Source organism: Meles meles, chromosome 8 (assembly GCF_922984935.1).
Source record: "Meles meles chromosome 8, mMelMel3.1 paternal haplotype, whole genome shotgun sequence".
Classification (NCBI taxonomy): domain Eukaryota; kingdom Metazoa; phylum Chordata; class Mammalia; order Carnivora; family Mustelidae; genus Meles; species Meles meles.
The window spans coordinates 81,669,425-81,692,083 of NC_060073.1; the positions used below are offsets into that span (position 1 = coordinate 81,669,425).

Here is a 22,659-nt window from a genome sequence, read left to right on the forward strand (position 1 = left end):
TGCACAACGTGCCCTCCCTATTACCCACCACCTGTTCCCCCAACCTCCCACCCCTGACCCTTCAAAACCCTCAGGTTGTTTCTTTTTTTTAATGGCACTGCCATTCATTCATTTGACCAAACCAGTGATGCAGAAATCATTTTTCTACCCTCCATATCTGATAAGTCAGCAAATCTTGTCAGTTCTGTGTCTGAAATATATTTATTTCCTACTCCACTGCTATGACCTTAGTCTAAGTCACCATCATTTCTTACTTGAATTATTGCGAGAGCCCCCTAACTACTACTCCATACTTTTCTTCTGTTATCCTTTCATTTCTCACATAAAAACATTCAAAGTAGTGTTTAAAAATGTATATAAATTAGATATTGTCACTCCTCTCTTTAAATTGCCATAATGGCTTTTCATTGCATTTGAAAGAAAATGAAAACTCTATAATCCATATATTCCTACATAATCTTGTATATGCCCACTAACTTTCTACTTTTAATTCTATTCACACCATTGTTCACTCAGATCCAGTTGCTCTACTTCCTTCTTTTCCTTAAAGGAACCAGGTATGTTCTACCTTTAAACTTCTATATGTATTATTATTTAAGTTTATTTTACTTGTTTTCTTGTTTCTTTCTTTTTTATTTTTTTTAAATTTGTATTCTCCCATTAGAGGATTCAACATTTGTAGAACAGAACCTTTTCTATTTTATTCACACATTTCAATTCAGGAAAAACAAAACAGGTGGCTGAAAACATGGTCTCTGATATTTTTAAAATGGCACATAATGCCTTTATAGTAACTAGCTCTTTCAAACATTGCAGGTAAAGTTGAAAGTATGGTTAGAAAATGATTGATAGAACTGATATGGTAAGTATATAAAATTTGAAATGAATCCCATGAGTTTGCTGACAGAAAAAATACATTATTGTCACCATGCTCAGAATTCTACCACTAGTAAATTTAGCTAGGATTGTGGTTGGGATAGAATAGAGGAGGGAGGAAATGGTGAGATAAAATATTAAACTTTAGTAAGCTACTATGTTTTAGTAATATTTAGTCAATGAGATCTTTTAGTAGTGAAAAAAAGCAAAAAAGGTGAGGAGAGGAGAGGAGTAAGTTCTAGGGTAGATAAGGTGAAGGATAGAGGTAGATTTCTCCTTAAAGAGAGGGTGGTAGAAATACTTATAAGCCCTACTTAATCATATTTATTTTTAAATCTACAAACAACTATCCAGTTATGAGATATACAAATTTAAAATTATCTTTGCTGACCATATATTACTTAAAATAACACAATGTCATATTTGGCCATTGAATTATAAAGTTTTCATTCTTTGATTATAAAAAGTATATATTTATATTAAAGTAATATTTAATTTAATTTTCCAAATAAATTAAAAAAATATATATATACACCAACTAAATGTTAATATATACCAAATAAATAAATTTGGTAAAAAGATGAGATTTTTCCTCCTAATTTTTATTATTTCCTTTCTTCTACTGGCTTGGAGCTTTGCTCTTTTTCTCATTCCTTTGTGTGTAAGGTTAGGTTGTTTGAGAGTTTTCTTGCTTCGTGAGGTAGGCCTGCATTACTATAATCTTCCCTCTTAGGACAGTTTTTGATTCATCTCAGAGATTTTGGACTATTGTGTATTTATTTTCATTTGTATCTGTGCAATTTTGAATTTCCTCTTTGCTTTCTTGGTTGACCCAGTCATTGTTTTGTGGCATGTTATTTAGCTTCCATTTATCTGTGTTCTTTCCAGATTTTTTTCTTGTAATTTCTTATGTTGTGGTCAGAAAAGACGCATGATATGATTTCAATCTTTTTTAATTTATTGAGACTTATTTTGCAACCTAAAATGTGATCTATTCTAGAAAATGTTCCATATATACTTGAATATGTGCACTTCTGCTGTTTTTGGTTGGAAGGTACTGAATATATTTGTTAGATCCATCTGTTCCAATGTGTCATTTGGAGCTGCTGTTTTCTTGTTAATTTACTTTCTGGATGATCTATCCACTGATACACATGGGGTGTTAAAGTCCCCTACTCTTATTGTATTATTGCCACTTTCTTCCTTTATTTCTGTTAATAGTTGCTTTATGTATTTAAGTGCTTCTATGTTGGGTGCATAAATATTTACAATTCTTATATTCTCTTGTTAGATTGTTCCCTTTATCATTATGTAGTGTCCTTCTTTGTCTCTTGTTTTAAAGTCTACTGATATGTCATTTTTCTTTTTGCTTCAATCTGCGTGGTATATATTTTCTTAGCCCTTCACTTTCAATCTGTAGGTGTCCTTGGGTCTGAAATGAGTGTCTTTTGTAGGCAGCATATAGAAGGTTCTTGTTTTTTTTTTTTGTTTGTTTGTTAGTTTGTTTGTTTCAATTCTTTTGATTGGAGCATTTAGTCCATTCACATTTAAAGTAACTATTAAGGGGTATGTGGCTATTGGCACTTTGTTAATTGTTTTCTCCTTGTTTTTGCAGTTCTTCTCTGGTCCTTTCTTCTCTTGCTTTTTGATGAATTTTTTTTTTTAGTGTTATGCTTAGATTTCTTTCTATTTTTTGTGTATCTATTGTAGGTTTTTTGATTTGACAAGATGCCATATTTTTTAAAATAATTTATAGGGCACTATAAAATGGTATAAAAGTTACTGTGCCCATGGATTCTGTGTTTCTAAGTATAAAAATAGTTGTTCAAATTTGTGTAAGTTAAAAAATGCAATCATTGTGATGATTATTCCAGAATTGGGTTTATCCTATTAGCCTTCTATTATTAAGGATATTCCAGTTTTTTGGATATGTTTCCATTTTAAATGGCATACATTTAGTGAAAATGTTGTGCTTTGACCCTTGAGTGTTACTCTTGAGTGGTTTTGCTTCTGATCTCTAGTCAAGCCTTGATCACAGCATTCCATAAAACTCTCACCAGGGTCACTAGGATCTCTATATTGCCATATCTGTTTTGCAGACTCAGGCTTCATCTCTCTGAATTTCTCAGAAGAATTTTACTCAGTAGAGCATTTCTTCTCTTAGTTTCTGAATTTCTTCAGTGTCTCCTTTTATTTCTTTGGCCAAACTCCCTTTCTTTCTTGAATTCCAAATGTTCAGGCATCATAGGGCTCAATTCTGAAACATCTTCTTTATCAACATTCAGTGATTTCAGCCAGTATATACATAAAAGCTATTTGTATACTGATGATTCCTTGGAACTAAATCTCCATCTTTACCGTTTTTCTTAGCCTAAGACCTACTTGACAGCTATTTTTGAAAATAAGAAGTTGCATAAAACTAAACAGAACCCATGACTTTTTTCCACTAACATCAGTCTTTTTTGAGAGTTTCTCATTTACATGAATGACATGTTATTTATCCCATTTCTTGGGTAAATACTCTGGAATTATCTTTGATTCCTTTCTTTTTCTTAGTTCACACTGAATTCATTTTCAAATTCCATCACATCCATACAAGATATGAGATTCTCTCCCCTCCACCCCCACTCACTTGTTCTATTTCTCCCTCCCTCTAAAATAAATAAATTAATTTTTAAAAAAAGCAAGTTCATTGTCATTTAGTTTGGAACAACTGCTTTTCTTTGTTCTCCCTGAGTTCTTGTCTAGAGTCTATTCTCTACCCTCTAGATTAAGAGAGTCTTTTAAAATATAAGTCAGATATTGACTGGACTCTTCCTGTTCAAGATCCTTTAATGCCTTCTCCTCATATTTGGGATAAAATCCAGATTCTTTCTGTAGTTCACAACACCCCATATAATATGGTCCTTGTCTTGGTGCTCTTTCCACCGTTTTCCTACCACCCTCTCTGCTCACTGCTATCTCACCCAAATCACTCCCTTCATGCTCTTACTTTAGAGACTGAGTCTGCTGTTCTCTTTCCTCTCTCTCTCTCTCATTCAGTCATGCTTTAATTCAAATGTCACAATCCCAGAAGGTGAATTTTCAAACCTTTATAAATAGTACACTTTCAGTTTCTACCTTCTTACTCAGTTTTATTTTTCTACAGAGTATTTATCATAATTTAAATTATATCACACATTATTTGTTTTTTTATTATGTGCCTTCCCTAATTCAGTATGAACTTCATGAGGACAGAGACTTCATTTTGCTCATTGTTTTATCCCTGGCATCTAGCTTAGTGTCTGTTAGGTACTTAGTGAGTCTTCAATGAATGTTTGTTGATTTAATGAATGAATGGCTTATATTTAGAAAAAGAATTGTGCACAAATAAAAATCTTAGGTGATGTTTGCAGGACCTCCAAGAGAGCTTTAATTATAAGTGAGTCACAGTGGGAATGTGAATGTCATGCAGAAAAATAATTGAGTGTGGCTGGCTGTGTGAGAGAAGCACCACTCTGAGATGGGGGAGCCTGGATCCCTCACTCTTTTGTTCACCAGGATACACTTTGTAGCCTTTCTAAAAGTTTGCACACCAGATTTTGATTCAGAATTCTAGGTTAGTCTACACTTACATAGTTGTTTTAAGCTCCCTAGAAGCAGAACTTGAGAGAGAGATTTGAGTGCCTGTGATTTATTTTGAGAGTGCTTGCAATAAACCTGTAAAGAAGGGAGGAGAGAAGAAGGAAAGGGGGGGAGCTGAGCATGATTGTGGTCTCAATTCAGCCTTGTTCTGATGCACACAGCAAAGGCTCTGCATCATAAAATGGACCATAAGGTTGTTTTCTCCTTTAGTCAGTGGACCAGTCAGTCAGTCATTGCCTTTGTGTTGTCTGATTGTGGGAAGGGAGTTTTTCAGGTAAAGCAGCACCCTTCGGTTAACCATAAGCAGCCAACACTTATGTTATGAAGCATAGAAATTCATTCATTCAAAAATATTTATTGTAACTCTCATGAGCCAAGTACTATCAGTTGCTAAGATTCATTGGTAAATAGTTATGGTTCTGCAGCATAGATGGGGAGACAAGGAGATATTAATCAAATAAACATGCAATCATGGTTAGACACATACTGAATTATAACCCTGACCTCTAAATAATAAATCAAAGCAATATTATAAAAACAAATCTATGATATTGTATAGATAATGGTTTCTTAGCAATGGTCCTTACTATAATTCTTAAGAAAGATTGTGTGAATTCTTTAGCATAGAAAACATTATCTAATGCTAGTAGTATATTAATCAAATATTTCCCAGGCTTATTTGAACCTCAAATAGAATTTTAAAAATGTATTTTCAGTCTGAAACCATGTTGGTGTACAAGTCCTATACTTGACCAGTACTTAAGTTGAAGGGAACTAAGGTCTTGTGTTGGATGGTAATCATTTTTTGTCTTTTAGAAATTATACCCCTAAATCCTATCACTTACTGGCCAACACAAAAAATAAGGATCTCGAATTTGTGGACTATTCAAGTTCATAGATTACATATAATCCTTTAGTTCATGTGGAGTTTCATTGAAGTCATTGAAATGTTATGAAATTTTCACCAATATAAGGCTGGCATAACCGTGTTTAAAAACAGCAAAATTTAAAGGACAAAAGTAATTTGAATAAAAGTGCTTGCTTTTTATGGTATAGATCACCAAGTCCAAGCAAATTTTGAGAATTCAGAATAAGAGTTAAGATCTGCCAAGACTGTATAATAGGAAAACTTGTTTTATACATTAAATTATTAGGAGGAAATACACGAAAACACTTTTTTGCTCAAAAACATTTTTAACCATCAGTAAATTGGGTATCAGTAAATATCCACTAGTAACTCCTGATTTTTATCTAAAGGTCTATTTTCACCTTAAAAAATTTTTTTATATGGTACTATGGAAACTACTGTACTAAAAAATAAGCTAGCTAATGAACAACATGTCAGTGAAATAGTGTATTTCTCACTTTCTTTGCCACAGAACAAAAATTTCAAAAGAATATAATTCTGTTGAAGTGTCATCAAACCATTTCTTTAGGAGAATGCAGTAGCAGCAAAAATAACAAGGCTTATTTTCAATAATTCTACTCATACCTCAAATCCCTGTGGTCTTCCTAGACTCTCTTTAATATGTTTCCATGCAACAAGAATCTCTGACACAGACATACTTGTAGCCTTGACATCTGTGGGAGCAGCACTGGGTTCTGTACAAGGAAAATGGAGATAATAACTGTGATGGTAACAAGTTATGTCTATGAAAGCATTGCACCTGAATCTGTCAGGTGTTACCACCTTCTACCTTATTTTTGAAATGAGGTGCTATGGTAGCTATGAAAAACATAACAAGATAAAAAGATGATCTTTATGCATTTCTATATTTGGGTCGTCTCATTAATATTTTACCAATGACAAATGACAAAATTAGCAAGACAAGCAAAGATCTTTATCCTTGTATTAACCAGGACATTTCTGGAGACGTTAAATTGTCTGACTTAAATTGCCAGTCTAACATAATGATCAAAAGCATGGACTGAAGAATCAAGCTTGGCTATTTTGCTGCTGTTGTTTTTCACCTTCAAAAAATTTTATTTATTTACATTTAGGCAAGTTGTTTTGACTTTTTCTATGCTCCAGTTCCCTCATCTGTAATATGGGCATAATAAGAGTACTTAGCTCAGAGGCTTTTAATTTCATTTATTTATTTATTTATTTATTTATTTATTTATTTTTATTTCTTTATTTACAGCATAATAGTGTTCATTGTTTTGGCATCACACCCAGTGCTCCATGCAGTACGTGCCCTCCCTATTACCCACCACTTGGTTCCTCAACCTCCCACCCCCCCCCACCCCTTCAAAACCCTCTGGTTGTTTCTCAGAGTCCATAGTCTCTCATGGTTCATCTCCCCTTCCAGTTTCCCTCAACTCCCTCTCCTCTCCATCTCCCCATGTCCTCCATGTTATTTGTTATGCTCCACAAATAAGTGAGACCATATGATACTTGACTCTCTCTGCTTGACTTATTTCGCTCAGCATAATCTCTTCCAGTCCCATCCATGTTGCTACAAAAGTTGGATATTCATCCTTTCTGATGGAGGCATAATACTCCATTGTGTATATGGACCACATCTTCCTTATCCATTCATCCGTTGAAGGGCATCTTGGTTCTTTCCACAGTTTGGCGACCGTAGCCATTGCTGCAATAAACATTGGGGTACAGATGGCCCTTCTTTTCACTACATCTGTATCTTTAGGGTAAATACCCAGCAGTGCAATTGCAGGGTCATAGGGAAGCTCTATTCTTAATTTCTCAGAGGCTTTTAAGTTTTGCTTTTGCTGGAATAATTGATACAAAATATTTAGCACAATGCTTGACACTTAAAATATTAATTCACAAAATACCATTTATTGTTATTTTATTTTATTTTTTACCTTGCAGACACAAATAGAGTAAAAATTTCATTAGTTTTTTTTATTGTTTTTCTTGTTCCAACCACAAAACTACATTTCCATGATTGTATAAGGAATATGATATGAATCATGATTTTTAAAAGGCATGCATTGACTTTTAAGACAGGTATACACTGAAAAGGAAAATCCCTGGAGGTCTCAATCCTACCACTCAAAAAACAAGTACATTTTCATTTGTTCCTACACTTGATGACTTTTTTCACTATTTTTTCCAAATACACCATGTCTGACTGGCATCCATCAAGAGGTGCACTTTATTTGAGGTTGCACTGTATGTGAGGAACAAAATGTTTTCAGCTTTGACGTTGCTGAATCATAAATACTATGTCACAAACACTCGTTAAATGAAATGGTGGAATAAAGGCCATACTTCAGTTCAAACAGTTCTGTACAAAGTCAATTTAAAAAACTCCTACCGCATAAAAATTGTGGAGACTAATACTAACCCCATATCACTGGTAAAACTTCAGATTAAACCATTGAAAATGTTTTATTTGTTTGTTTAGGTTCAGGGAGCTATACATCAAAGCTGAGTTGTAACTAAAATATTTAAAAATCATTATTAGAGATAATAAAGGAATTATAAGCATTTTCTGAGAGCTTCCTTTTTCTAATGAAAGGTAGTCACACATCTACCTAGAGAACTTTATGTATTATTAAGTGAAAATTATCAGTGAAAAACATCTATCCTTGTTACTGTAAAAGAAAACCAGGAAAGACTTTCCCAAAGGTACATGTTTGTACTGAGTAATGATTATCTTTTGATAAAACTCACTAAATCACATGCTATAATTGTGTTAATTCAAAATGTTTTAGTAAATTCACATTAATCTTTACATAGAAGCTGACATTATTCCAGCTATGGTATAAATTATAATTTCTCATTCTGTCACCTTCTGAATATCTTTTATTATTTTCTTTGTTCACTGGTTTCCCTCACTCCATTTTCCAACTTCTTAGTATCTGGCATCTACATGATTCAAAAGGAAAAAAAAAAAAAAAACAACTCAGGAAACTTCTATTTCACTCTAGAAATCTGATCACCAGACTTGCAACAAGATTTTTTTTTTTAATTGTTATTTAGTAGGAGTTAAAATTCTTGATTTTTGCAAACAAATGAAAGGAAATGGTGATGTTCTTAAGGTGTGTACAACCTGATCTCCAGGATTTAAGGTATGATTTATTTCAAAGACAGCCACACTTGGGGTATCATTTGTTATTCACAAGCAATTTTGCTTATCTTTTAAACGAATGCATTACAGAGATTTGTGTGCCACATGCCTTCTTTCAGCTTTTTTATTATTGAAGCAATTACGTCGTTGTCAAAGAAGATTGCAGGGAGATAAATAATTTCAGGAATACAAAACCGTGGTTGGGTAGAAGTCTTTCTATCTCTCTTTATCCTTAGAGAAAGGAATAATTTCTCTCTCAGCTTTCTGTAGCACTGCACAACCTTAAGTAGTTCTCAAATAGAAATAAAGTTTTAAAAAATAAAACTTTAAAGGAAAAGAAAAAAATATTCAGAAAACTATTTCCTAAACAAGCACCCTGAATTTCTATCTAAAAGCTCTGAGGATTTTAAATCGACCTAAGCAGCCATGTCACAGATGCATTCTTGGGGGTTAATATTATAATTGCATCTCATTGAATGAAGGCAGATGAATCAAACAAGAACTTAAGAGTCATATTTTTTATGTGTTTCACCTTCTAGATGTAAACAGTATCAGAAATAAACCCGTGCTGATCTAAATGAGAAATTTTGGCATGTAAAAAAAAATGGTATCATTCAGTTTACTTCCAGAAGGTTCAGTATATATTGTTATAGACAATGTTTGAAAGGTTTTTCTGTAAGCAAGACTAACTGACTAGATCACGGAATGTGTAGTTTGGATTCGAATTAGCTGTTCTATTTGAGTATCCCGTTGTAACTGAATAATGAAAGGTAAGAAAGAAAACTAGAAAACTAGAAACTAAACTAGTTTTAAAACTAAAATTTTGTTTTAGTTTTAAAACTAAAACTAGAAAGAATTTAGTTAGTCACTCGAACCAAAGGTCATAAATGCATGGCCAGTGGGTCTTTAGTCATGTTTTGTATGACCCAATAATATATTAATTTATTTCAACATTTCATATAAAAGAATTTCTGGCTCCTTTAGGGGAAAAAAAATGGCGATACCAAGTCTGAATTTGTGGATGTTGGTAGATGAGAATTAGCAGTTCGTCTCATTAGTCAGGGCATAGTCTTTTCAGTTTGCCAGAGTCCCTACCACTACCTATTATCTCACACTGGGACTACCTCACTTATTTATATCTCTTACCAGACCTCTATAGGATTTTGAGTTATGGACCTATGTTTTAGATCCAATTCCTCATTTTGCAGATGAAAATGTGACATGTACACAGGTTGATTTTCCCAAACTCTGCTTCTGGCTCTGAAAAGAACCCCAACTAGAGCTCAGGCCTCAAATACTCTTTCCTCTGTTGTTTTTACATTGGTACAAGACAGCAGCTGGCTCATTCTGTATTTCTTAGTCAGCTTTGAGCTAGACAAGAGACTTTGGAGGGAACATATAGTTCATTTTCTTGTTGCTCAATTACTTCCAAATAACTGACAGAGGTATAGATGGAATACAATTGAAAACAAACAACAACAAAAAATAGATGAGGGGAACAGCCAAAGGTAATAATAATTGCTATTTATTGAGGATTTGTTATGTGCCTAGCATTATTCAAAATTCTTTACATGAATTCATTAATCCTTCCAAGAACCCTGTTATCAATATCACTATTTTTGCCAATAAAGAAATTGAGAGGCAGAGTCAAGCAGCTTGCCCAAGTTCACATAGCTGCTAGAGGGTGGAGAGAGGATTTCAACACGGCATTTAGGTTCTAAATGCCATGCTGTTCCACCTCTATGCATTTATCTGTGTTCACACACATGATGCTTTTCCTTGTGTTACTGCTTTCTTCTCTCCTTGCTATACCACACCAAATTTCTCTAGAATAGTATTGTTGTTGGGGTCCCTACTTGGGCTCTCTACTCTAAGTCTTGTCAGAAGCCACCCTAAACCCTGTCATCTCTTATTTAACTTTACTGCAGGCTTACTATCAGCTCCTTTTATTCCTGTTTCATGGAATTTTTGATAAAGCTGAACCACAATTGCACTGCTTCTCATAGATCCTGTCATATTCAGGCATTTCTGAAACTCTCCTGATCTGTAAATAACAAGGTGTTTCCTGCCACTCTTACTTCATTATACTCAGGTGATCTGAGGAAAATTCAGGGACTTATTTCAGAGACTGTACTAGTGGTATGTGTAATAGACTCAAAGATTTAAAAAGATTTTGTTTTTCTTTTACTTATGATGATATTAATTAGGCCATGGCTAACCCCTTCACTCCAGTCTTGGGATGTAAAGTGGACAAGCTGATTGATAGATTTCAGTTTCTGTCAGATTAAAAATTTTGAACAGCATTACCATGTTCATGAATTTAGATGATACATTTGTATTAACTGACTTAGCAGCTGGAGTTCTCCAAGTAAGATGGGGGATGTGCTTGCAATATTGATTATACATCTGACTTCCCAGGAGGGGTGGGTAATAGCATTAATCAAAGGAAGGTTTAATAAACTCCTTGGGAGAAAGGGTTATGGTTTCATTATTTAAAAATTCAGCGAAGACCGCTGTAGTTGAACTTTTACAGGCACTAATCCAAATGGATCATCTGGCAAAGACAGGAAATTATTCCTTGTATTTTACAATTGATATGCCAATTTATTAATTTTCAAGTTCACATAAATCCCACTGAGTTCAGTTTCAGCTAGGAATTGATCTGGAGAATAGCACCTCATGAATGTTGGGTTTTAATTTGGGCTGTGGTAGCTCCAAGGAGATAATTACATATCATTTTCTGTAAATGAGAGGATTCTTGGCTTTAACAAAAATTAAAGCAGTATACTTTTCATGTACAAGGCAAAAGCCAAATAAACTAGAGAAAGCTAAGTCTTATCACAAATAAATAAATCTTTCAAACTATAAATTATATCAAATCTCCCTCTATTATTCTATTAGATATAACTGAATGCTCAGGTTCTTTTGCTTTCAAAACTCTAGTAATAAGAACTAAGTGGAAAATGGATATAAGTTTGACTAAAAACTATTTCTAGATATATAGAAGTGAAAGCCAAAAAAAAATCTACCATGCATTATAAATTACTATGTTGCAACTTTGCTCTCATTTTAAAAAAATTAGAGTTGTTTCCAGAATGAGGGTATTGTATAGGATTACAGCATACCCTAGAGATTTAAACTCAAATCAAGATTAGAATGCACATAATTCTTGCTTGGTTTAAAGTGTATAAATAACTGATACATGTGCAGGGTGTATGGAAGTCTTGGTAGGCAAATGTCTCTCCTTCCAAGATTATCTAGAGGCATTCAGGGTTACTTCTTTTGTTGAAATCTTGAAACGTTTCCAAGGCACAAGAGCATTAACAGAAGAACTCTTTGGAGCTTTTCTGACAGTATTCTGTTGTAGCAGGCTCCTTTGGATTCACAAGAGTCAAGGTCATTTCTCAAGTGATTTATCAAGAATCAATATTACAAATGATGAGTTTTTTCACTAAAGATCACATTCAAAATTTTCCCTATAATAATGTAATTCTCACTCGCATTCCAATTGCCTTTCTCAAGAGGAAAAGAAAGGAATGGAAGGTGTGAGGCATGCACATAAGCACTTTTAGAAATATGCTCTACATATGAGTGTCATCCATCATTGATGTACCACTGAGAAATAGGTTGAGAAATAGTATTGCAAGGTTTGTCTTGAAGACCTTGCTTCCTTTCAAACAACATGAATTCTGGTGACACACGTTTTCTTCCTGCCTTGGTGCTGGCTGTGAAAAGGTGGCTTTTCCATGGTACTCCAAACATATAGCTAGTCATCTTTCTATGAAGAAGAATTATGCCTGTGAACAGAGATAGAATGCCATCCCCAATCCTCTTGTTCTTTACTTTATCAAAAAATATGGTGGGCTTTTGAGGTGCTAAACAAGTGGACTAGGTTAATGGAAGAACAAAGGTGCAGAATTTGTCTTATGGAGAACTATGGCCTCAATCAGGTCAGTTGGGCTTTGGGCAGGGTATGATGACAAAGGCACACTCTGAATCTGTATGAATGTCCTCCGACATAGAGAAGTGGAATGTGCATTGGCATGAGTAGAGTATATAGTATATCGTATAAGTTCATTACAGTCCTTGACTCATAGAAAATGGTTTAATATTCAAAATGTTCACTTCTTTTAAAGTAAAGCAATTTTCCTATCTAGGAAAATTGAAAATTAGAGTATTTAAAATTATAAGAATAAATTACAAACTTTGAGATTCAGATTTGTAAAGGCTTCTAGAGATATTCTAGTTCAGGACTTTCATTTTTAAAGTGGAAAAAGAAAAAGGTCTAGAGAGGTGGATAAACTACAAGATTTTAGTTAGAGAGCAGATTGAAACTTTGACTGTCCATCTCAGGCAAATCTCTTTCTTTCCATTGTCCTACCATTCCTAGTTGGCATGGTTTAATGATGTTAAAACTTTACTCATATTTACACAAAAAGTTCCAAATTAGTAAATTTAACTAGTGAGCAAATGCCAAATTCATGTTTCAATTTTGTTGTTAGAACAAAAGCAGGGACACCTGGGTGGCTCAGTCAGTTAAGCATCTCCTTTTGGCTCGGATCTCAGATCCAGCTCTACTTCTCCCTCTCCCTCTCCCCCTCCTCCTGCTCATGCTCTCTCCTTCTCTCCCTTTCTCTCTCTCAAATAAATAAATGCACTTTTTTAATACTTAAAAAAAAGCAGACTATCTAGATTTAATTTGCCCGGTATCATTCATATGTCAGTCTACCAAAATAAATGAAGTGTTACTATGAAATGTGTTATAGCAACAATCTTAAAAAAAAAAAAAAAGAAAGAAAGAAAAGAAAAGAAAAAGGAAAAAAAAAAGAGATATGCTATTTCCTATCTAGGTTGAAAGAGTAATCTCCAAAGGCAAGCTATTTCAAGTTTAAGGAAACAGTGTAAACAACCCACGGTGATTGCTATAATTTAATTTCAAAACAAAGGTTGACAAGGAACATACAAATCTTGATTTCTTAAAGTCAGCACTGGTGTTACTCTACAAAGTTTACTCACAAACCTTTCCAGTTTACCTTCGGTGACCTTTGGAGTTATGTGCTTGATAATTAGGTTGAAGAAATTTTAAAGCAACAAGATGGATTTCCTGAATAAAATATGTACTTCAAAATAGATTTTTTCAGTAACAAATAGTGCAAAATATTATTATGTATATTATAGTAAAATAACAAAATGTTATTATTAAATACATTCCTGATTAGAGAGTGTAGAGTACTAGTTAAAAGCATGAGCTTTGGAGCCATACAGATGCAGGTTCAAATCCCAGCTGTGTCACTTGCTATAGTTACTTACAACTCTCTCACTTACTGGTGTGAATTTGAGTGTGTTTCTTTCTTTATTTCTCTGAGCCTCAGCTTCCTGAAAAGTATATTAGGGTTTGAGATTCCTATTTCATGTTTTGTTGTAAGAGTTAAATTTAAAAAAAATATATAAGTAATATGGTACCTCTGCTGTATCTGGAAACACATCAGATACTTAAGATGCTAAGTGCATGGGTATCTCACTGGAACACCTATGATTCCTTGTTATTATTTGATTCTTCACTTTTTCTGGTCATTATCACATTAGGATCAACTTTCTACTTCTGCTTCAGATTTGTCTCATATTAAAAAAAAAAAACAAAACTCAGGGCAATTTGTATTGAAAAACTGCACCTTACATAAATCAGACACTATTTTTGTGCTTCAATATTCAAATGCCCTTTTTCCCAACCCCCAAACCCTGCCATGTAGCTCATGTGTGCAACAATGTTTCATCCATATAACATCCACATAACATCCATAATAAAATGTGGAATGTAAATAACAGGGATAAAGAAACTGACCTCCTTCAGCTGAGCAGATAACCACAATCTGACTGAAGGGTCCATCTCCTTTATTGTTATAAACACCAACCTTCACTTCGAAGGGAGTAAGAGGAGGAACACTTTCATCTCGATAAATGAATTTTGAAGCTTCAGAGGATGTCACCATTTTTTCCTTCCAGCCACGTGTTCCATTGGGCCTGAAAGCCACAATATAGCCAAAGCCTTCCCCATTCTGAAACTCTTCAGATACTGGCTAAAGAAGAAAAATACAATTAATGATCAGCAAATTAACTGATTAAAACAGCCACTTCTCCCAAAATTTTTTTTTTTTTTAAATAATGGATAACCAGAGAAATGGAGACTTTCAAATCTGTAATGCTACACTGGAAGATAGTCACTTAGTATAGAACTTAGAAGTCTTTGGAACTTAGTATAGAACTTATAGTATAGAACTTAGTAGTCTTTGGAAGCTTAAAAGGAGTTAAAAGCAAAAAATAAAAAGTTAAATAATATCAGTTGGTATTTAAGAAGAGTATCAAGGGTCCTGAAAACTCTTGGAGTGAAACAAATTTAAACCAGTTAGTCATGTATATGAAATGAACATTCCACACTAGAATTTAGCATGCTGGGGAAAACTGTCATATGGTCTGGTGGTCAGAAAAATCTGTTGCTGGAAATGTTCTGCAGAGTCCTTTGTGCAGAAAAACAGGAACTATTAATGTAAAACCTTCTTCATAGTATTTTCTTTTTCATTTGCTTTTGTGCTTTATTAATGTGAAAAAATCAGAAAAGAATATTTGTTCAAGTACTTGTTATACTATATGTTTATATTTAAATTTGTTAAACAGGCATAAACTATACACCATAGAAAGGAGTAATTATGATTGACTAGTTAGTCAAAGGAGCAGTCACCAGCCATGCCTAGCATAATGCTTGACACATAGATACCAAATATATATTTGTTGAAACATGTTTTTTTTTCTTTTGAATTTTGATTTGAGGAAAAACTGTATTGAGTAGAGGAAGAGAGACAAAGCCCATTATATCAAAGTTCTATAGACTAAATGTTTTTGGCCCCCTAAAATTCATATAATGAAATCTTAACCCCCAATGTGATGGTATTAAGAGGTGAAGATTTTGGTAGGTTATTAGATTATGAGGGCAGAGCCCTTATGAATGGGAGTAGTGCCCCTCTTGCCCCTCTGCCATGAGAGGGTACAGTGAGAAAATGGCCCTTTGTTAGCCAGAGAGCAGGCTATCACCAGACTGGAATCTGTTGGTGACTTGATCTTAAATTTCCAGTCTCTGAACAGTAAGAAATATTTTTCTGTCATTCATAAGTCACCCCCAGTCTATGGTATTCTTATTTTAGCAGCTGGGGCTAAGACATGAAGCTGAAAGAGAAGGAAGTTCTATTTAGAGAGATTGACCTCAGTGAAGTTCAAGTATTGGGAAGTTAATTCCTCTGCAGAAGTAAAAAAAATAAGAAATAAATTTTTATTGAACAAGAGAAGGATGGACAGAATAGCCCAAGATATGCCCATAGAAGATTTCTTACTGGGAAACATTTTTCTGTACATTTGATCATTGTGTTAGAGATCATCAGGGATTTGTTCACTATGCTCCAGTAGACATTGTATCTCCTTTGCATTTTCATATTCTAGGGCACAGTTCTGTTATGTTTGATAACAAGGTAATCTAACGTCAGTAAAAGGAAAGTGGCTTCATGGGAAAATAAATGTTTCTCTCACACCCTTCTCCCTTGCCTCCTTTATAGAAGAAACTTCAGAGAACACATGGTGAGTGAGACAAGAGTACACAAAATCCCAATTCTACTGCTGATTAGGAAGAGTACTTAAACTGTGCTTCAGTTTCATGATTTTTAAAATAAGGAAAAAATATTATCCATACTAAAAGGGTTGTTTTATGAGTTAAATGAGATAACCCAGGCACTGTGTCACAGTGCAGTGGTGGTCATTTCTTTCCTCCCCACTGGTTTTAATAAGGGTGTTATTTAATTGTGAAATAATTAAATGTCAAGCTAAGCCAAACAGTTGAAGTAGTTTGTGAGAGGATGTGTTTTAACTATTCAAACTTTATTCTGAGATAGCTTATATGGCAGGAAGACATACTTTAAACTTGAAAAAAGTCAACTGAGACTGGGTATGAAATGAGGTTCATGTTGATAATATTCATCTGAGTAATATATGGTCAAAGCATTTCTTAACCTCACTTAAAGAGAAATTACTCAATCTCTCTGTACCAAGTACAGATCTTATATATGTAGCCTTATTTTCCAAGGAATCAACAAGTCTGACAACTGAGTACAGGCTTTCTTACCTCCCAGGCTATGACTAACTCATGCCTTCTTCCACTTCTTCCACTTACGTTGGTGGGTGCTGTCTTTGGAACTGTAAATGAAAAATGGACTAAAGTGAGGACAATAAATAGATGTTTAATTTAAGAGAATCTGTAAGAACACATCATGACCCTACTTGGACATAAAACCCCCCAAAAATCAATCAAAATTGAAGTTACAGTGGCCATATTCAATATTAATTAAAACAAAATGTTTGTGACAGATACCCTGTTTTCAAATCTATATGGAAGAGTTTGATACATATTTTTCATGGCCACATAATACATTACCAAACCAGTCCCCTTGTAAATGCTCTGTAGTAGTAAAGTTGAAATCTCAGTAAAACTAAAGTTAAGGACATCTACTAATGGTTAAATTTCATTTTACAGATTTTCCCCTTTCTGATGATGTGACTCTTCCATGGCCTCAGGGCTTGCGGAGCTCTGAGAAAGACTATGGGTTGACTTACTACTGCTTTACCAGAACCCCCAGGAAGTTCCAGTTTAAAGAAATTTGACAACATTTCCACAGAGTGATAACCTATTTAAATAAATAAACATTAAAAAAATATATATATCAAGAATGGATCTCTTGGGGGCACCTGGGTGACTCAGTGCCTTCGGCTCAGGTCATGATCCCAGGGTCAAAGGATCAAACCCTCCATCAGGCTCTCTGCTCGGCAGGGAGCCTGCTTCCTCCTCTCTTTCTGCCTGCCTCTCTGCCTCTTGTGATCTCTGTCTCTCAAATAAATAAATAAAATATTAAAAAAAATGAATCTCTTTGCAACCTACAAAATATATAAGCACCCAGTGAAACTTTTTCAAATGAGTAACTATAAAAAGAATAAATGTCTCAAAGGAATAAATTTCTCCTTCACTGCACCAAAACACAAAATCTGCAGTTGAAAGGGAACATTTTCAAATGAAGAACTGTTAAATGAAGAAAACCATTAAAAGAAATCATTTTCCAGGCTATGAGTCTGCATTAACAATTTTACACTTCAGCGTTGCCTTTATATCCTTGCATATAGTTTTTTTTTCCTTGCATATAGTTTTTAAGTTATATTTATATACTCACAAGCAATAAATTCACTCCTATATATTACCTACTTGGATGAAAGGCTATTAATTACTGGTAGATATTCAAAGCATATATAGCATTTTATGTACCAGAAAAACTGATGTGGAATTTATATTCCATGAGAAAGGAAAAAAAAAATTCTCTTTGCATGAAGGAGGTGGGAGAGAAAAGCTTGGGAATATATATAACTGGCTCCCCTGAAATAAAAACCTTTATTCACCAGGCTCCAAATTTCAGTGTCTTTGGGCACTTTTCTTCATGGACATGAGTTCTTATCTTGCACATGTAGAAGGATATATATATCAGACTCATATATATATATATATATACACACACACACACACACACACACACACACACATATGTGTATATATATATACACACACACATATGTGTGTATATATATACACATACATATGTGTATATACACACATATATATCTACATATATATAAATCATTTATATGTGGAGTTCACTCATGCACATGTAGAAGGAGATTATATGTATATGTATGTATATATATGTGTATATATATATGATTATTTACATGCAGAGTTCACTCTAGGAATTTTCTCAGAATTAAATGGAATTGGATATCCCCTAGTCTGTCATTCAAGAAATCACAAGAAATTCAACTAAGAAAAAAAATGATACTATTAGAACAATAACAGTGAATATGACCTAATTTATATAAAGAGCAAATAAATCACTTATCAACTTGGTTTTTTATTAGCCATAGTTATTGCTGAATATAACAATATATGACATATCAGTTTCTTGACACCATGTCCCCAAACTACTGTTATATAATTCAAGTTCTAAATTTATTTTCTGGTAAAGCACACAGGAGTGGAGCTGGTTTAACTGTATGCATAAAAGAACAGGGACCTAAGGATCCAAATATCCCCTAAGTGGGTGATCTCCGAGTTCTGAATGTTGTTATCATTAATGCATGGTCAAACAAATAGATAAGCATGTTAAGTTGTTGATATGATATGACTATGGCTTATCATAGTACCATTTGTTTGTAGAAAAATAAAAGGAACCTCCATGCACGCACACTTCATGTTCATCTCTGACAACTGACAGTTAAATAATATTAACATAGTATCTACCAGAGCCACCTACTTCATCTATTACATTGAAATCACTAAGTTTAGTCCCTAAATTTAAGATTTTGAATCTTCTTCTTTGAGGATATTTTCCCTATGATCATGGATGTTGTGGAAAGACTAGGCACTGAAGATTACTTTCTCTTTAATTCAGCTATCAAACATCACCCCAAAAGAGGATGTATGGAACCTTTAACTTAAGAGTTAGAGAGTAGGCTGTATTCTCTCTAGTTGAATATTTCTTGAAGGTCATTTAAAAGATATGAGTAGAATAAAATACAAATAAATGACTATTTAAAGTTGATCTTTTCTTCTGAAGCTTTGGTAATATTGTTCCACAGTCCATTAATGCTTTTATTTTTTAGAAAACATATTTAGATTTTTCAAAAATTTTAACTTTTTTAAATAAAAAATGAAAAGACGCTAGTAAAAAATTTGGTGAAAATTTCTACTTAGAGGAAAAAGAAAGCAAAATAATACTTTCTACAATGTGATTTGCTTTCCTGTGGGTAATTTCATCATTGAACTATCCATAAATAATCCAGATTAGAAAATTTATTTCATTATTTGAAAGTAGTCTTTGAAGTTTTCCTATTGCTGCTAAATTCTTTTCAAAGAAGATAGCCCATATCATTTTAATGTAGTATTTAGCCATAAATAAAGACATTCTGTTAAGTGAAATAAGCCAGAGGAAGACAGACAAATACTATATGATCTCACTTACATGTAGGATCTAAAAAATGGAACTACTAGAAACAGAATAGATTTATGGTTGCCAGAGGTAGTGGATGGTGGTAGGGGAAATGGGTGAAGATGGTCAAAAGGTACAGACTACAAGTTACAAGATAAATAAGGTCCGGGTATGTAGTATATAGTTAACAATACTGCGTTATATATTTGAAAGTGGCTGAAAGAATAGGTCTTAAAACTTCTTATCACAAGGGAAAAAATATAATGATGTGAGGTGATAGATGTTAAATAAACTTACTGTGGAATCATGTCACAAGATATACATGTTGTATACCTTAAACTGATAAAGTGTTATATGTCAATAATATCTCAATAAAACTAGAAAAGAAAGCAAAAAAAAAAAAAAAAGAAAGAAAGAAATAGCAAGACTTTAATAACTAGGCACCAGACATTGTGTTTTGTTATCAGGATCATAATGTTTGCATTAGGTACTCCTAATTGGCTTAAATTTCCCAATTTCATGCAGATGATCAATGGAACCTATATTCATTCACTTCTTTTTCAAGTTATCACTGCAGTCACAATTTTAGAGTCTACTGATTTTAATTATATCCTTTTATTTATAAAACAACATATTCATGGTATGTAGGGATTTGACTTAATCTTTCAGTGCATTTGTGGTATAAAAGTTCTATAATTCTTGTTAGAATCATGAAATTAATATAATCAAACATTTGATAAATGCTTTTATTGAGTTCAGAGACATACATATTTATTGAAAAACTAAATATATTTTCAATATAATTAATGAAAACCTGATACCGAATTAAACAGCTAGATACTTTTTTCCTTTGGTTGGCTACTGATAAATGTCATCAGCTTATTAGCTCAGAGAATCAAGTTTACATGCATGATTAGTAGATTAAAGTGAGACTCTTCTGAGTTTCTTTCTGAGCAATGCTGTTCCATAAATGGATAATGTTATTAACACTTTTTTCACAAGCTGTAAATGCCTTGTCATTTGGGGCCTTATTTGGCATGTTGGAATGTAGACTATTGTCTCTTTCCACCTTATGCATTGGAAATACTATAAACACTAAGAGTGATCAAGCTACAGTAACTTAGTTTAAGCATGCATGATTTTAAGCCTGAATCTCAAAGGACTCAAAATATAACAGTTTGAACAAAGTCAGTCATGCTAACAACACGTCTTAATTTGCATTAAACTAAACAAAAGACAGGATGAAATTATTTACAAACTCTTTTCTCCTGAAAAACTTCTATTATCTAATACTGTAGATGTTTATGCAGCTTATTTAATAATACAGCTTTCTTAGAGACCTAGGAGAACACATGTAATTTAAGAGTTTAATGGTAATCCAGCAACTGTTTGAAAAGAAAGTTACAAAAGTGTAGGAAGAAGAAAGGGAGTTTGTTTATACAGTAATGGTGGGAGTCAATAGGGAAATTAAAACAAACAATTTCTACCTGAACTGAAATATGTAGCACACAAACATTTCAGTTAACTGATTATTATTTAAGTTCATTTTATACAGTTAGTTAAGTTTAAAGAATATCCAAAACAAAAAGTACCAGTGGCATTTTCTAAAGAATTCAAATAATGCTTTTACTCTTATTAGTAGGATAGATAAGGTGATATGCACAAATTGAAATGTGTTTTTGTGGGAGTGAGTGAGGTCTGGGCTTGAGTTTCAGTCCTACCATTCCAGCTAACCTGGTTAGCTGAAAACATTTCTTTACTTTGTTGTCCCTCACAAAGATAATAGCCTACTTTTTTTTTTTTTTAAAGATTTTATTTATTCATTTGAAAGAGAGAGAGAGAGAGAGATTACAAGTAGGCAGTGAGGCAGGCAGAGAGAGAGGAGGAAGCAGGCTCCCTGCTGAGCAGAGAGCCCAATATGGGGCTCCATCCCAGGACCCTGGGATCATGACCTGAGCCGAAGGCAGAATTAGCCTACTTTTTAAAGTTATTTTTCAAAATTATTTATTACAGTGCCTGGAACTATAATTTATAAATATTACCTAATGCTATCATCTACTTAGATTTTAAAAAGAGAAAATGATGAAGTCTTCTATGATAAACATTGAGTTTATTTTCTTTGATAAACATTAGTTAAAGTTCAACATATGTAATTTTGAAAGAGATTATCCCCTTGAAAATATGGATAATATTATTTTGATAGTACCATGGTAATTACACTTTCAGTTTTGGCTCAGCTTGTTTAAATTTGGAAACCTAGGCAATATACCAGTTTTGATTTACAAAAGAGGTTATTTTAGAAAATACAAGATTTCTCTGATTTATGAATTTTCTAATAAATGGCAATAGTCAAAAGTACAGGAAGTTTATATATACAATAAATGGCGTTTACCTCAACTTATATTCTCTTAGCTTTATTTATATGGGTCTGCAAGGAAATAGAAGCCGAGGATAGGTAAAATAACCTTCGAATGACATTTGTTGATGCATGTGGTTTTAAAAAAAGGAAAAAGCGAGGAGGGAAGGCAGGTAACTTGAAATCACTGTCTTTGGTGGAAGTTCAGAATTCCAACTTTACCTCTTAACTGGTAACCTTGTGTAAGTTTTTAAACTTTCTAATTCTGCTTTCTCATCTGTAAAATGAGGATAAACACTTCTTGCTTTAGAGGGTTTATGTGGCAATTAAATGATATAATAAAGGGCAAGTACTTAGCATAGAGCCTGGGATATGGTTCATGATTTATGGCTGGTTTTGTGGTATTATGGGGACTAGGAAGATATGAAAAGTCATACTTGAGTGTCTCACATTCACTCCTAGGTTGATAACTTTGCATCACCCTTTTATCTTTCATGCTCAAGTCTTCTACTGTTCTTCCATCACTTAACTATTAATCAGAAAAGACATCCCTAAAAATTAGCCACACTACTTTTATAAAGGCTTTTGTAAAATTGCCATCTCTGCCTGCAAAATGCCTCTGAAAATGGAGACAATTTCTTGAATATATTTTGTAGAAAAGACTTACCTGGACCAAAGGAGCTTCATGATTTAAAAA

At 33.5% G+C, this 22,659-nt stretch overlaps 1 protein-coding gene across 1 annotated transcript in view; it reads right to left on the minus strand.

Moving 5' to 3' along the window:
- The window catches only part of CNTN5 (contactin 5), an 867,308-nt gene that overhangs the window by 48,820 nt on the left and 795,829 nt on the right, over positions 1-22,659 (minus strand). The window contains exons 17-19 of the mRNA XM_046016150.1: positions 16,705-16,775; positions 14,383-14,617; positions 5,993-6,102 (exon numbers count right to left, since the gene is read on the minus strand). Of these exons, the coding sequence (XP_045872106.1) occupies positions 5,993-6,102; positions 14,383-14,617; positions 16,705-16,775 (416 nt within the window). The remainder of the gene's footprint in view (positions 1-5,992; positions 6,103-14,382; positions 14,618-16,704; positions 16,776-22,659) is intronic.